This window comes from Heteronotia binoei, chromosome 1, assembly GCF_032191835.1.
Source record: "Heteronotia binoei isolate CCM8104 ecotype False Entrance Well chromosome 1, APGP_CSIRO_Hbin_v1, whole genome shotgun sequence".
In the NCBI taxonomy this organism is placed as follows: Eukaryota; Metazoa; Chordata; class Lepidosauria; order Squamata; family Gekkonidae; genus Heteronotia; species Heteronotia binoei.
The window spans coordinates 121,989,732-122,003,449 of NC_083223.1; the positions used below are offsets into that span (position 1 = coordinate 121,989,732).

The following is a 13,718-nucleotide window of genomic DNA, read 5'->3' on the forward strand; positions in this document are numbered from 1 at the left end:
GCAGGAACGCGTGATTAAAGTTCAAGAGGCTGAAGAAAGCCTGGAGCTCGGCCTTGGATGTGGTGTGGAGGTGTTGGTGATGGCTTTCACCTTGTCCTGTGCTGGATGAATGCCATCTGCATCAACTGTGAAGCTAGGAAAGTCCACTTCTCCCATTTCACCTTCAAGCTGGCAGTCTGGAAGCACTGGAGCACAGAGCAGAGGTTGGTGGAGAATTCTTCCTCCCTAGGGGTGGCTATCAAAGAATGGCGTGACACCAGGGATTCCTTTAAGAATAGAGTCCATTAAATTCTGGAAAACCCCTAGAGCTACACTGACCTCAAACTGCAGCTACTGGCCCCGGAAAGCCCCCTGGTGTGTTACTATAGTTTGGGCCTCGGCAGTCACTGCTGGTAAGCCTGGGCTAGTTCCAACTTGTCAAAAACCTTTGCACCTGCCAGTGAGGCCAGAACATGGCTGACTACCAGCACCAGACAAGCGTGGTCGTGTAGCACCTTGTTTATTGTACATTTGTAGTCCATGCAGATGCAGACGTCCTCGTTAGGCTTAGAGGTGTGGGAAACCAGCTCAAAGACCTTTGACCCACCAACCAGTCCAATTCCTCCTCAGTCTTAGGCTTTTAGGCAAAAGGGACATGGTGAGCCTTCAGCCAGACTGGACATACCTCAGGGCTGAGCTGAAGCAAGACGGGTGGCCCGGTATAATGGCCAAGGGTTCTGTTGAAAACAGAAGGGAACTCATCACACAGTGACTGGAAGTTCCTAAGTTCACTGCAGTGTATCTTGATTCCCTGGGGTGTGAACCATGACAGTCCCAATAGTTCCATCACGAGCAAGTCCAGTAAGCCAGCGAAGCATTTGTACTGTACTCAGAATTTGCCCCCCCCTTACAGTCATAATGTTCTGTTGGGAGTCCTGCAGAACAATGCCGGACGGCTCCAGACAAGGACCCCCCCCCCCGGCACAGTCAGTGGAGGGTCTCGGCTGAGATAAAAGACAGGTTCCATCTCCCATGGGGTGCACTCTATCAACATGGTGATAGAGCTGCATGCAAAAGTGGCCTTTTAAGTACAAATGTCATTAATGTTTAATCCTTATTTTAAAGGGCATGTTAAAGTTCTTTCATATTTTTTTCCTTTGCATTTTTGCACATGTGGTGAAAATTTGATATTTCTACAGCACTGCTTTGAGTGTTTTATCACAGTATACGTTAAAATTATTGTAATTCCACATTGAAATTAGTATTCTTAGGAGACCAATTCAGTCATTAGTTACACTGCTATATAGACTCTTTGGCAAGATCAAAAGGTGTTTGTCATGTTATTTTTCCAGGTTGTGCCTGGCCTAATTCATTCTGGGCATCCTTCAGAGAACTGATAGTGTTCAATAGATTACTATGACTAGTTTAATCAGCACTTTGTACCAGTGTAATGTAATAGTTAAGCTATCAGGTTAGAATCCTAGGTTGAAGTCCCATGAAGCTCAGTAGGTGATCTTGTGCCAGTCACACTTGTTCAGGTTAGCCTATCTCACAAGGATAATAAAAAAGAGGGAGTGCTCAAAACAAGTGGTTCTAATTATTAGTGCAACAAGGAGGTGAAGAAACAACAGTAAAGATGGTGAAAAGAAAGGCCTAATGAAGTAACCCTCCTGACTGCTGCCTTTCCAGAGAGAACACTTCCCTGTCTCTAGCTTGGCCTTTTATTCCTTTCCTTCCAGGTCCCACCTGTCTGGTCTCCATTGGGGAAGTTTTCCCTCCAAATCTACTGCCCATTCAGTCAGAGGGACTGAAGGGATCTTGGGAAATGTAGGCCCTGTAGCTACTCTAACTCAGGCTTGAGCCTGTACAGGGCCAGCCCAAGGGCACATGGCACCCCAGGCAGGTGCCCCCCACAGCGCTGCAACGCAGCACTGCACTCTGCTGCACCCACCCAAGGGTGCCACACCTCTGCGCCTGCCTGCCCCTTCCTTCCCTTCCCTTTCTTTCCTGCGCAATCAGAGCGTGCCGCGCCTAAGCTGTACGGGCTATGATGTGGTGTGTATCTTTCGAAGAATGCGCTGGAGGCTTCTCCCCCCTCCTTTCCGAAACTTCTCCATTGTGTCCTTCAAAAGATAAGATGCACGCCGTGTCCAGGCTTAGCCCAGGCGCAGTGCGCTCTGATTGCGCTGGTGGGGGAGGTGAAGGGAAGGAAAAGAAGGGGCGGGCAGCAACAGTGTTGGTGGCCGGTGGGTGGAGAAGGCAGGCAAACTAGGCACTTGCCTAGGGCACCGAGAGGAAGGAGCCCAATTCAGTGCCCCCACTCTCCCGGCGCCCTAGGCAACTGCCTAGTTTGCCTAGTGGGCTAGCTGGCCCTGAGCCTATAAGCCTGCCTAGGTCTAGAATCATGACAGGCTGCATGAGGGCTAAGACACTGATGCTCCATCTAAGGAATATGGAACTTACGTAGGTAGGTCACTTGGTCAGGAATGGCCTACTCTGGATGTGATACAGCCCCCTGAAGAAACAGAAACACTGCTTGTGAGTGCTGCAGGAGTTAGCAGTGCTGGTTCAGGTGGTAACAGTGGCTGTCTTCCCCACCCCCATCTTTCTTTGCTGTATAAGATGGTCCATGAAAATCAGCATCTTTTGAGTCATGCATTTTGTAATCTCTAGACTGAACTAATGTACTCTATGTGGGGCAGCCACTGAACAGAAAATATGTGGTCATTACTGGGACTGGATGTAAGAATTGTACCTTGACGTGTGGGGGTGGGGGAGTGTTTGTTTGAAAAATAACTAGTTGTCCCAGAGTGATTTTTTGTTTTAAAGAACCTTGATAGAAATTAATTTTAGTTGCCAATACAAGTCTGTATGTCTCAGTACTTACTGCAGACTGCCACATATCCTTCAAAAATAACCACATCCACACATAACTGTGTCTTGTATGTTTTAGTCCATAAGCATGCCTAATCAGTAACAAACTTCAGTTTTACTGAAAACAGAACAAACAACTAGCAAAATAAATAATGATTTGTGAAGAGTTCTAACCATTCTTGACCATTCCTAAACATGTATAAATACACCAAGCATTGCAACAGATTTTCAGGCTCATCCCAGCTTTTAGCACAAAAATGTAGTTAATGGACAGGAGCAAAAAGTTGGAGACTTGTGGGGACTGATGGGCTAGATGTGTATGTTCTTTCATGAATGCATTTTCAAGTCCCAGGGTAAAGAGATTTCTGAGCCTGTGTTTACACAAGGGGTGCTTTCACATGGTGATTGTTTGCAAGTGGATTTTGCTGTTCTTATACAGTAAAAATCCAGTTGCAAAGTGCATTATTTAGCATGTGTGGATGCACCCAAGGACAAACCTGCAGCAATATCTCAGAAATTAAGAGACAAAGGAAGACAGTTCTGTTTTAATTGTTGTTGAACAGAAAAATAACAAGAAGGAAGAAAAATAACAAGAAGGAAGAAAAATAACAAGAAGGAAGAATTACACAAACATTTAGGGACTAAGCATTCAACCAGCAAATTGGATGATTCTGAGTGAAAGCCATCCTACTTATGCTTGATGTGTCCTCCCTAGGGCTTGTACAGAAAGTGAGAACCATCCCTTGGTGTTGTTTCAAGTGTGGAGTGTCCCCAGAGGGATCAAGGAGGTAAATAGAGGGTTGGGGCAAGGAATTGGGGGTTATTTTTGAGCAGGACTTGGAGAGGTAAAAGAAAATAAGTGCAGGGAGCTGGGAGGACTAGGAAACTGGAAGAAGAGGGGGGAGCATTTTATAGAAGCAGGGCAATTTCATATGCTGCCTGACCCAGCAGCCTCAGCATAGTTGTAGAGGTGTGAAGTAGTGGTGGAAAGGTCCAGGCAGGAAGGGTCTCCATGCTGAGTATCCAGTGATGGAGGAGCAATCCTGGGATGAGATGAAATCAAACATGCTGGCTTCAGGAGTGTCAGCCTTGCCCTCTTTTTACCTGGGTATCTGGGACCACAATGTCATTGGTCATAAACTGGAATCCCCTTTGCTATTGTGTCAAAACTTTGGTGTCAGCTGGTGATTGGAGGGTTTGGGTATGTTCTGTGATTGAACAAATATTAGAATCATTCGGAAAAGATGGCAGATTCTGAGTTCGCTCTGGAGGAGTTATTATTATTATGTGTGAATGGGTACAATCTAGGTGATGTAATGGGAAAGGAAGGTGGGTCTGCCTGGGATTGTTAAATTACCAAGGTGACAGGTGTGACATGTATCCCAACAATGACTGGGAGAGCGGTAGATGGTTTTAGCCATGTACTTGATTAGGCTTTAAGCAAATTCTTCATGGTGTCGAAGATTTATATGTAGTTTTGGAGGACTGGTTGTTGTCCTGCATTTTATCTGTACAGTGTACAGACTGTAAGGAAAACTGTATTAGATTTAGATTAAAGTGGAGTATGAAAACTGGTGGAAAAATATTAATAATAATTTGAAATATACAGATGACACCACATTACTTGAGAAAATTCTGAAGACCTGAAATGACTGCTGATGAATGTTAAAATAGGAAGTGCCAAAGCAGGATTATATCTTAAAATCAAGAAGACAAAAGTAATGACTACTGAAGAATTATATAACTTTAAGGCTGACAATAAAAAAATTGATATTGTTTAAGATTTTCTATTCCTTGGCTCCATCATCAACCAAAAAGGAGACTACCAAGAAATCCAAAAGAAACTGAGACTAGGAAGGGCAGTCATGAAGAAGCTAGAAAAGATGAATGTGTCATGGGTGACTAAGGTCCAGTTAATTCATGCCATCGTATTCCGTATTACAATGAAGAAAGCTAACAAGAAGAAAGTAGGTTCCTTTGAAATGCAGTGTTGGAGAGAGTTTTACTGATACCATGGACCACTAAAAGGACAAATCATGTTATGAGAAGTCAGGAGTCACTGGAAAAGACAATAATGGTAAGAAAAGTTGAAGGCAGCAGGAAAAGAGGAAGACCAAACATGATGTGGATATGGATTTACTCAGTAAAAGAAGCCACAGCTCTCATTTTGCAAGACCTGAGCAAGACCTGTTAATGATAGGCTACTTTTAGTAACTAAAACCAGCAGTGTAGTGTCAGATTGGGATCTAGAAGGCTCGGGTTTGAATCTGTATTCTACTATAGCAACTTGCTGGGTGACCTTTGGCCACTCACACACACTCAGCCTAACCTACCTCATAGGGTTGTTGTGAGGGTAAACAGAGGAGAAGAGCATGATGTAAGTTGCTTTGGGTCCCTGTTGGAGAGAAAATTGGGATATAAAATGAAGCAAATCCATCAGTCAATCAATCAGTGAGGTGAATGAATTAATTCTCAGGTTTTTAGCCCACCCTTCTTCCCAGGAGGCTATGGTAATATATATGGATTTCTTCTCCTTTATTCTGTCCTCACTTTAACCCTAAAGTAGATTAGAATGAAGAGCAACTGGCCCAAAGAAAATCCAATAAGCTTGTGACTGAGCAGGGATTTTGAACCCAGATCTCTCAAGTCCAAATTCAACATTCTAACCACTACAGAATGTTAGTTCTCAAAGTTACTATAATAGACAGAGCATTGAACTGTATCTGGAAAACCCACATTTACATTTCACTTTGTAGCTTGGTGTGCCTTGGTTTGTCTTACAACCTGTCTGAAATAACATTAAGAATAGCATTGTATCTGAAAAGTGTGTGTGTACACATGAAAGCTTATCCCTTGAATAAAACTTTGTTGGTCTTAAAGGTGCTACTGGACTCTAACTTAATTGAGAATAATAGTGATCTATACTCCAACACTATTGTGAGAATGGATATGATCATGCCTCAGATTCAGTGGGAGCACAGCTCCTGAACCTTTCTGAGAGTTCCACCTCCTTCTTCTGAGAGTTCCACCTCCTTGTCCATTGAATAGTATGTTCAGCTGCATAACAATCCCTGGATGAGCTCCACCACCTATTTTTCTACAAAATGACCCCTGGATATGATAAAATCCTGAGCTTTGGGATTATATACATTTTTAAAAGTTAAATATTGCGCAGACTTTGATGAGCTGTTAACTGGTATTTTCTCCTTTTGTTTGTTAAGTGATATATTGCCAAGCAACAACTGTCTTTTTAGGCCCACATGTTGCTCTTTTTGCAGCATAGGTGTCTATTGACTCACCACAGTGCTTTCTACAGGGATTGATTTGCATCTATTAGACTTCAAGAGATCACAAATATTTATCAGAATTATTTCCTGTTCATGTTTTCTTTGCTGTTATTGCTTAGTTACGCTTCTGGTTTTCAGAGTGTTATCAGAAATGGAGCTGAACTGAATTATTCCAAATGGGCCTTGGAAGTCTGCATTTTGTGGAAACCCTGTTTGCTCTCCCTGTGATCTGATGAACTTACTCTATTACTGTATTTGTGTTCAGAAGCTGCTCCATGGTTCTAATTAAGTTGATCACAGGTGGGAATTCCCCAAGGATTTTGCAGATGGTGTTTTACGTATTGTTTCCTCTCGGCAACTGGATGTACTAAAAGAGACATACCTTTTAATTTCCAAATATGATGCTTAGAAAGAAAAAACCCCACTGTGTGAGTGTTGCAATCTACAAAAAAAAAATAATGAAAAGGATTTTTTTTGTTATATAAGGCACATATTTCACATATGAGGAATTTTTTTCCTCTTAAAAAAAAGCTCACTGAATGATAACCAAGTGTCTCTTTTTCTCAGCTTTACACCTTATCCTATTAAACTGGGATAATTCAGTTTATAACAAAACAGTAATTTAAAGGTATAGTTTTTGAGCTTTGTTTGTTTAAGGCAATATCCTTATCAGACAAGGACATTTTTATAAAGTATATACATTTTTTATGTTAAACAGTATCATTACCGTGATTTCTGTGGAAAGTTCTTTTAGAACTGTGATAATTTCTTTGACCCTTTAACTGTGCCAGTACATTGTACATCATTCAGTTATCTAGCTGTCATTCTGGTATCTATCCAGTTTGGCTATGGAACTTTAATTACGTTATCCAATATGATTCAGTGCTTTCTGCCCTAAAATGTATTGGTGTTTCCTGACCCTGATTGTAATTTCCATTGTGTCTGTAAAACTGGTGTTCGCATTTGCATTTACAAGTTTAATAAGAATCTGTTTATATGATGACGAGACTAGTACAGTCAACATTCCATTCCCCTCAGGCCAGTGAAATCCTGCCATACTTTGCACTTTATATTTAGAAAATATTTGTTGGGAACAGGAAAAATAATCACTATAGAGGCATATGTTTTTGTAATGTGGGTAAAGTGATGTGAATGTCTGGAATCTTCCTCTGGTGAAAAACCTGGATTTTTTTTTTGTTCATGTGTCTTGTCCAAGCCTTCCAAATTTTTTGCCTACAGCAGTTTTCTGACCTCTTGCCAAAATGTGCTTTCTGAATGGCTAAGGCATGGTTAACTGAGCTGCCTTTTTTGTAAAGTTATATGGAGACCTCTATGATGGACAGAAGTCTGTCCTGCCCCAGCCGGGGAAAATAGCTGCTGACTTGAGCCTATGAGAGCGCTACTCCAGCATCCAGTCACTTTTGAGGAGGAGGGGGATGGAATGTCTGAGGGAAGCACAGCAGAAATTCTGTTCAGTTCTGCCTCAGGAAGAGAGCAGTGAGGAAAACAGCAGCCAGAATGAAGAGCAGCTCTGCTTGGTAGTGTGGCAGGGTGGTTTGACTCTACTTTTGACAGAATAGAGTGTTAAACTGTTAGGCTTGTCTCCTGCAGTAAGCAGACCTTGTGCCACTTAGTCTGACTTTTGGAAAAGGGCAGGCTGATATGGGTGGAATCCTTTGTGGGTATGTTAGGATCCAATGTTGTGACTACTCGATGAAAGCCTGTTTATTCTTGGAACTATTAAAGAAAATTGAAACTATACTCCAAATTGATGTACCTCAGCCAGGTTTCTCTTTTCTGTCTGAAGAACCTGTGTTGCTGATCTGTTCCTTGAAACCTACTTGAACATAAATAAATCTTCATTATTAATATATAATTCCTGCCTCAGTGACCTCCATATTCTATTTGTGCGCCACAAAACTTATCTCAGCAAACCCAAAGCCTATACAGTCGCTATCTTTAGAACACCTGGTATCTGTGGGGAAGGCTTCTAGTTTAAAATAAACATAGTTCCCCCAAAATCATAAGAGGCTAGGGGTTCCCCTCAGTTGATAGAAATGGCCTGTCACAACCTCCTTTTTAAGAAGAAGGTGGGAACTAGGGACATGCACACAAAAAAATCAGTGTTTTTGGAGTTAGGGTATATCAAACCCCCAAAATATTGGTATATACTGATATTCCCAAATCATACTGATGCTGGGATTTGGGAAATAATTGGTTGCTGAATTTATTTGACCCCATAATATCCTATGGGAACTATCTTCATAAGGTATAATGGATACTCGATACCTTCCCTCCCCTCCCTGAGTTGCACTGCCACAGCAGCATGTCTCAGTGAGTTGAGGGAAGGTATTTGAGGAAAACATGGTCTCTTTAAATACCATCCCTTCAGTTGCTGAGGCATGACAGTGCAACTCAGAGAAGGAAGGAAAGTTAAATACCTTCCCCTTCACTCACTTGAGGTGTGTTGGGGAAGGGAAGATATTTAAAGTTTAAATACTTGACTCACAAAGTCACACCACCACTGCATGAGTCATGTGTGTGGCTTGACTTTGCAAAAGCCATTTTGAAGGGAACTTTAAAGCCATGTGCAAGGAATCTGGAAACAGTGTGAGTTCACCCAGAAGGAGGTGAATACACGCCACCTCAGCTAGTGAAGCTGAGCCTGAATAAAAGCCAAATAATATCAGCTTTTATTTGGGCTCAGCTAGATCAATAGCCAAATCAGATTAGAAAATCTGATTTGACTGAATAAATACCTGAAAAATACCAATAAGGACTGTGAGCAGAACTTCCTCTCCAGTTGATCAGAAGCTCTAGAACAGGGGTGTCAAACTCATTTGTTATGAGGGCTGGATCTGACATTAATGAGACCTAGCTGGGCCATGTCAGGCCGGGGCATGTGTGTTCCTATTTAATATTAGGTAGCAGTTATATAAACTTTATAAAGGACACAGACAAAGACAATTAAAGATTTTTTTTAACTTAAAACTTGATTAAGACATTAGCACTTGTTAGTCTTAATGGTGCTGTCTTTTCTCTCTCCTGTGCGATCCAGGGAACTGGGCAAAAGAAGCTCTGGCTCTTTCCTTCCTTTCCCAGGGAACCAGGAGGGGGAAGAGCCTCTGCCAATAGAAGGAAGAGAGGCATGGCTCAGTAGCTCTGCTGTGATTGAGAGGGCCTGGCAAAGCAAGCTGTTCCTCCCCAAGGGAAGAGCCTCAGCCAATGAGAAAAACAGAAGATTTGCTCGGTAGTTCCTGTGTGATTGAGCAAGCTTTGCAAAGCAAGCTGTTATGCAGAAGGAAGCAAGAGAGAGGAAGAAGGAAGCAGATGACAACCAGTTGCTCAGGGGCCTGATACAAGCCCTCTGGGGGCCTGATTTGGCTCCTGGGCCACATGTTTTGACACCCCTGCTCTAGAACATTTTTCTTAGCAAGATCAACAGACATATAATAAAAACAAGCCATAAAGATATTGTAGTGGCCCAGATGGAGTAAGTAACTATAGAACAGGTACAATTAGATGCTCTGAAACACCTCCCAAGAATAAATGTCTTACATATATTTCTAAAAGAGAGCAGCAAGGGTGAGGATTCACAGACCCATGGCTTTTTTCTAGAAAAAGTCCAGCAGGAACTCATCTGCATATTAGACCATACTCCCTGACATCACCTTGGTTTCACACACCCTTTTTTGGTAGAAAAAGCCCAAAAGGAACTCATTTGCATATTAGGCCACACCCCCTGACACCAAGCCTGCCGGAACTGCGTTCCTGTGTGTTCCTGCTCAAAAAAAGCCCTGCACAGACCTCATGGAAAATGCATATAAAACCCTCTTAGACATCCTGGCCTCTCTCAGATTTGAGTGTAACTCCTTCAGGATCTCAACAGGGGTGTCATAAAGGAAAACAATTCAGAGTGCTGGATCTGATGTATACGGCCCTAATGGCTTGGGCCTGAGTACTTGAAGAACTGTCTCCTCACATTCTCTCCAGTTCAGATACTTTTTAGCTTTCTGTGCAGAGAGATGAGGTTTACGAACGTGAGATGGGTAGCAATCCAAGATGGTGCTTTTACATTGGTGGCTTATCACCTACTGAATGCCCTTTCTTCTTGGAGCTCACCTGGTACTTACCCCACTATCTTGTAGGCACCAGGCCAAAACACTGCTTTTCACCAGGATTCTACTTAAGAGATTGAGTTTTCATACAGTTTTTATAGTCTTCTTTAGCTTGAAAAATATGTTTAATAGTTTGTTTTTATGTTCTGGCTTCTTTGGGGGTTTTGTGTGTGTGTGTGTTGTTTTAATTGTGAGCTGCCTCAAGCTCTGAAGAGTCAGCATAATTTTTTTCCAAATAAATACTTTATCAGAGGTTTTTATATGTTGGATATGTAAGAAATTTGTTAATTTAATAAATTTTATTGATATGACCATTTAGTTTGGTAATTTTATACAGAAGGCTGGGTGCATAATTTTCTTATATTTGAAGCTGTGACCGTTCCTATATTAGGTACAATTTTTGTATCAATCTGGATTTTAAAATCTGTATAGGTCAAAGTATTGTTCCAAATTCTGATAGCCTTGTTTCCTGAATCACTACAGGGAAATTTCTCATCCTTTACCTTAGATTCAGTCAGAGTTGACGATCAGAACTGTCTGAGTTATCATATCAGGGAAAAATGTTGCTGGACTGAGCTGCTGCTTGATGGTTTTAATATCACTCCACTTTCAGAGTTACTCTTACCTTAATAAAGGGTGGGTCTGACCTTCCTTACAGCAATCACATACTACTTCATGAAAGTATTCGCTCAAGGCTCAGTTCTGCCAAATGGAGTAGAACAGTCTTTTAAGAATGATAGACAATTTAATCTTTAAGACAGGAGCCCTTATTTCTGTTTACTATCCATATAGGATTACAGTAGTTTTTAGAATGTTATTTTATATTTCCTTTTATATGACTGGCATTGTTTTCTGAAGTAAATCATTTTGTAATATACATTGCTACATTGCATCATTGTAGGCATGTTGCACTAAAGGGGTAAGCAAAATAATCAGTGAAAATCATTAGAATCTGGGAACCAGTTGTAACAAATACAAAGATTATGTAGTTATCCTTTTCTATTTAGAATATTTTAATTCCTTTTAGCTTTTGTCTGTTTTTCTCCCAGCCTCTCTATAAAGTGCATTGTATTTTCTCTCCATAGGTGGCAGACTGTGCTTGGGATGAGACAGTGAAGATCTATAGCCCTTGTTCATTAGTAATTTCTGCATAGAATGATATACTCCATGGAAGACAGCAAATTTGGAAGGAATCACTTCCAGTTTCCCAGCGCAGGACAGAACAGTCACAGAATGTATTGGAATCTTGATTACCTTCTTATTTCTTGAGATGTAATTTCATGTTTTAAATGAAGAAATGCTGTTAAGAGCAAGTTCAAAGTGCTCTTTCTATAAAACTACATTGGGGGACAGCAGAAAAATCACATTCTGTGGAGATGGATATATGAGGAGGAGGGCAAAAACATTGGTAGTCTTCTCTGCGAATATGATAAGGGGTATATGATAAGCAGTCACGTAAATATTGGGTGATTTAAACCTAGTGCCCTACATCTATCATAGGAAAAGAAATGCAAATTGGGCTGTAATTTGATCCCTCATTTCTATTAAAATATGGTGTTTATGACGCAGTCACATAGCATCAAACTGATACATCTGATTGGTTTGATTTCACTGTGGATACGTTTTGTTATCAACCCTATGTTATACCATGGTAAATACTGCTGATGAACAGTAAGTTACACACCATTATCTAACTCTGCGTCATTCAACTTCTGTTTATTTGTTTTAATCGGGAAAATATCAACAATGGTTTTTAGGGTTTTTTTGGTCTATGAGCCAATCACACATCATGTTGCAGATAACCTCAGGATTCAAGCCATTACATTTTTGAGGTTCAATTTAGATTCAACTGTGACTAAAATAGCTTTTGTAACCCCTTAAAGATAAAATTCTGGTTCCTGCAAGGCACCACAAGGGAAGGAACCGGAGGGGTAATGGGACAGTGCCCCCTGCATTCTTGGGGGTGTGTGGAGATAAGTTGGTGGCTGGATAGTCAGCAGCCATCTGACTCTCTTGCCAAGCCATGGGCTGTGGCAGAGCTTTCCAAGAAAACTGGGTGGGTAGTTTTCCTGATGGGTGAAGGTTCCATTTGTCTCAGTTCATGGAATTTCATGTCGCCTGAATAAAGTATATGCACATGTTCAATAGTACAAGTTTAAACAACACCTCTGTGTGTGTATATACACACACAAAAACATATACATACATACACACACACTCTGGGTATATATTATTGACTCAATTTCAGCCTGGACTTAATTTCAATCTAGTCATTATTTGCTCAGTCTTTGTTTGATTAGTGATTTAGGATCTCTTGAAGAAAATGATATGTGGTATAAGGACCTAATATGCACCTGTAACTTATTTCTTGATTATGATTCAAATGATCTCTGAGGGAGACATTTAAAGAATAGTTTGGGGTTTTTTTTCCCACTAGCTGATCTGGGGGAAAACAAAGGCTTGCTTGGGCATTTTGTTTGAGAACAATTTGATTCCTGGGATCAGTTTTGGCCATCTTTATGCTGTCGAAGTATCCAACATTTGCTGACAATTAGTTGAGAAGAAATCCCTGAAATTATGGGGGAGGAAGAGATCTAATTTAGAAATCTAGCCCTATTTGTGGTTTCCACACACTGGGGTCTATATTGTTTTGGGGCAGACAAAAATCTCACTGTTTTATCATATGATACAGATTAAGTCCTTAATACATATCTAAAATCTGATTGTTATATATATATATATTCCCATCTGGTAGCTATTGCAAGCCAAATTTTGTTATTCTAGTCTAGAAATCTCGGCATACAGTCCAAGTGCTTAAAGGGCTCCAGTGATGCACTTGAAGGAAAACATCTGTGGGTACTTTTCTTAGTAGATCTGCTGTGTTCTTAGTAGAGAAGCTTTATGCTAGTTTGTGATCTACTGGACTAGGACAGATTTCTGAATTTTCTTATTTACAAGTCTGTATGTCACATTAAATGTGAAAGATTCATTTTCTGTTTTCCTTATAGGGTATTGCAAAAGATGTACAAGTATCTGTGACACTCAGCCTGTGAACTGAGAAATTACATAGAACCATAAAAAGTACTGCATACCGCTTTCAGTTATACTGAAGGCAATAAATGCAATAAAACTGATAATTTCAAGCCTTAGTAGTCCCTACCTTTATTTCCTACCCCAGTAACTGTGCAAACAACATGTAGAGATGATGGAGTAATCTAGAATACTCTGTAAATCCTGATGTTATGTAAAAGACAATTGGAATAGTAAAAATAATAGTTTTCAGCATGATCGGCTGTTACAAACTGAGAAGCTCAAGAAACATCATGCATGAGAACAACAAAAATCTCAAACTGTATCTACAGCTGCCACTTTGATGGAAAGAGGTGCTTGTGCCTGGTCTTTACTCCAACAGACAAAGTAAAGTCTTCTGTTTTGTTGCCTTCATTTACTGACTGCTGCA

The 13,718-nt window shown here is 40.9% G+C and overlaps 1 protein-coding gene across 2 annotated transcripts in view; it reads left to right on the forward strand.

The window, feature by feature from the left end:
• Nucleotides 1–13,401, forward strand: part of PEX7 (peroxisomal biogenesis factor 7) — a 140,061-nt gene extending 126,660 nt beyond the window's left edge. Inside the window, exon 9 of one of the 2 annotated variants that reach the window (XR_009555455.1) lies at nt 11,344–11,846. Coding sequence is in view for 1 of the 2 variants with exons in the window: in XM_060240035.1 (XP_060096018.1) it covers nt 11,344–11,412 (69 nt within the window). In the remaining variant the exon portion in view is untranslated. Of the gene's footprint in view, nt 1–11,343 lie in introns of both variants that reach the window. The other variant, XM_060240035.1, reaches the window with a different exon arrangement.
• Nucleotides 13,402–13,718: the final 317 nt, after the last annotated feature.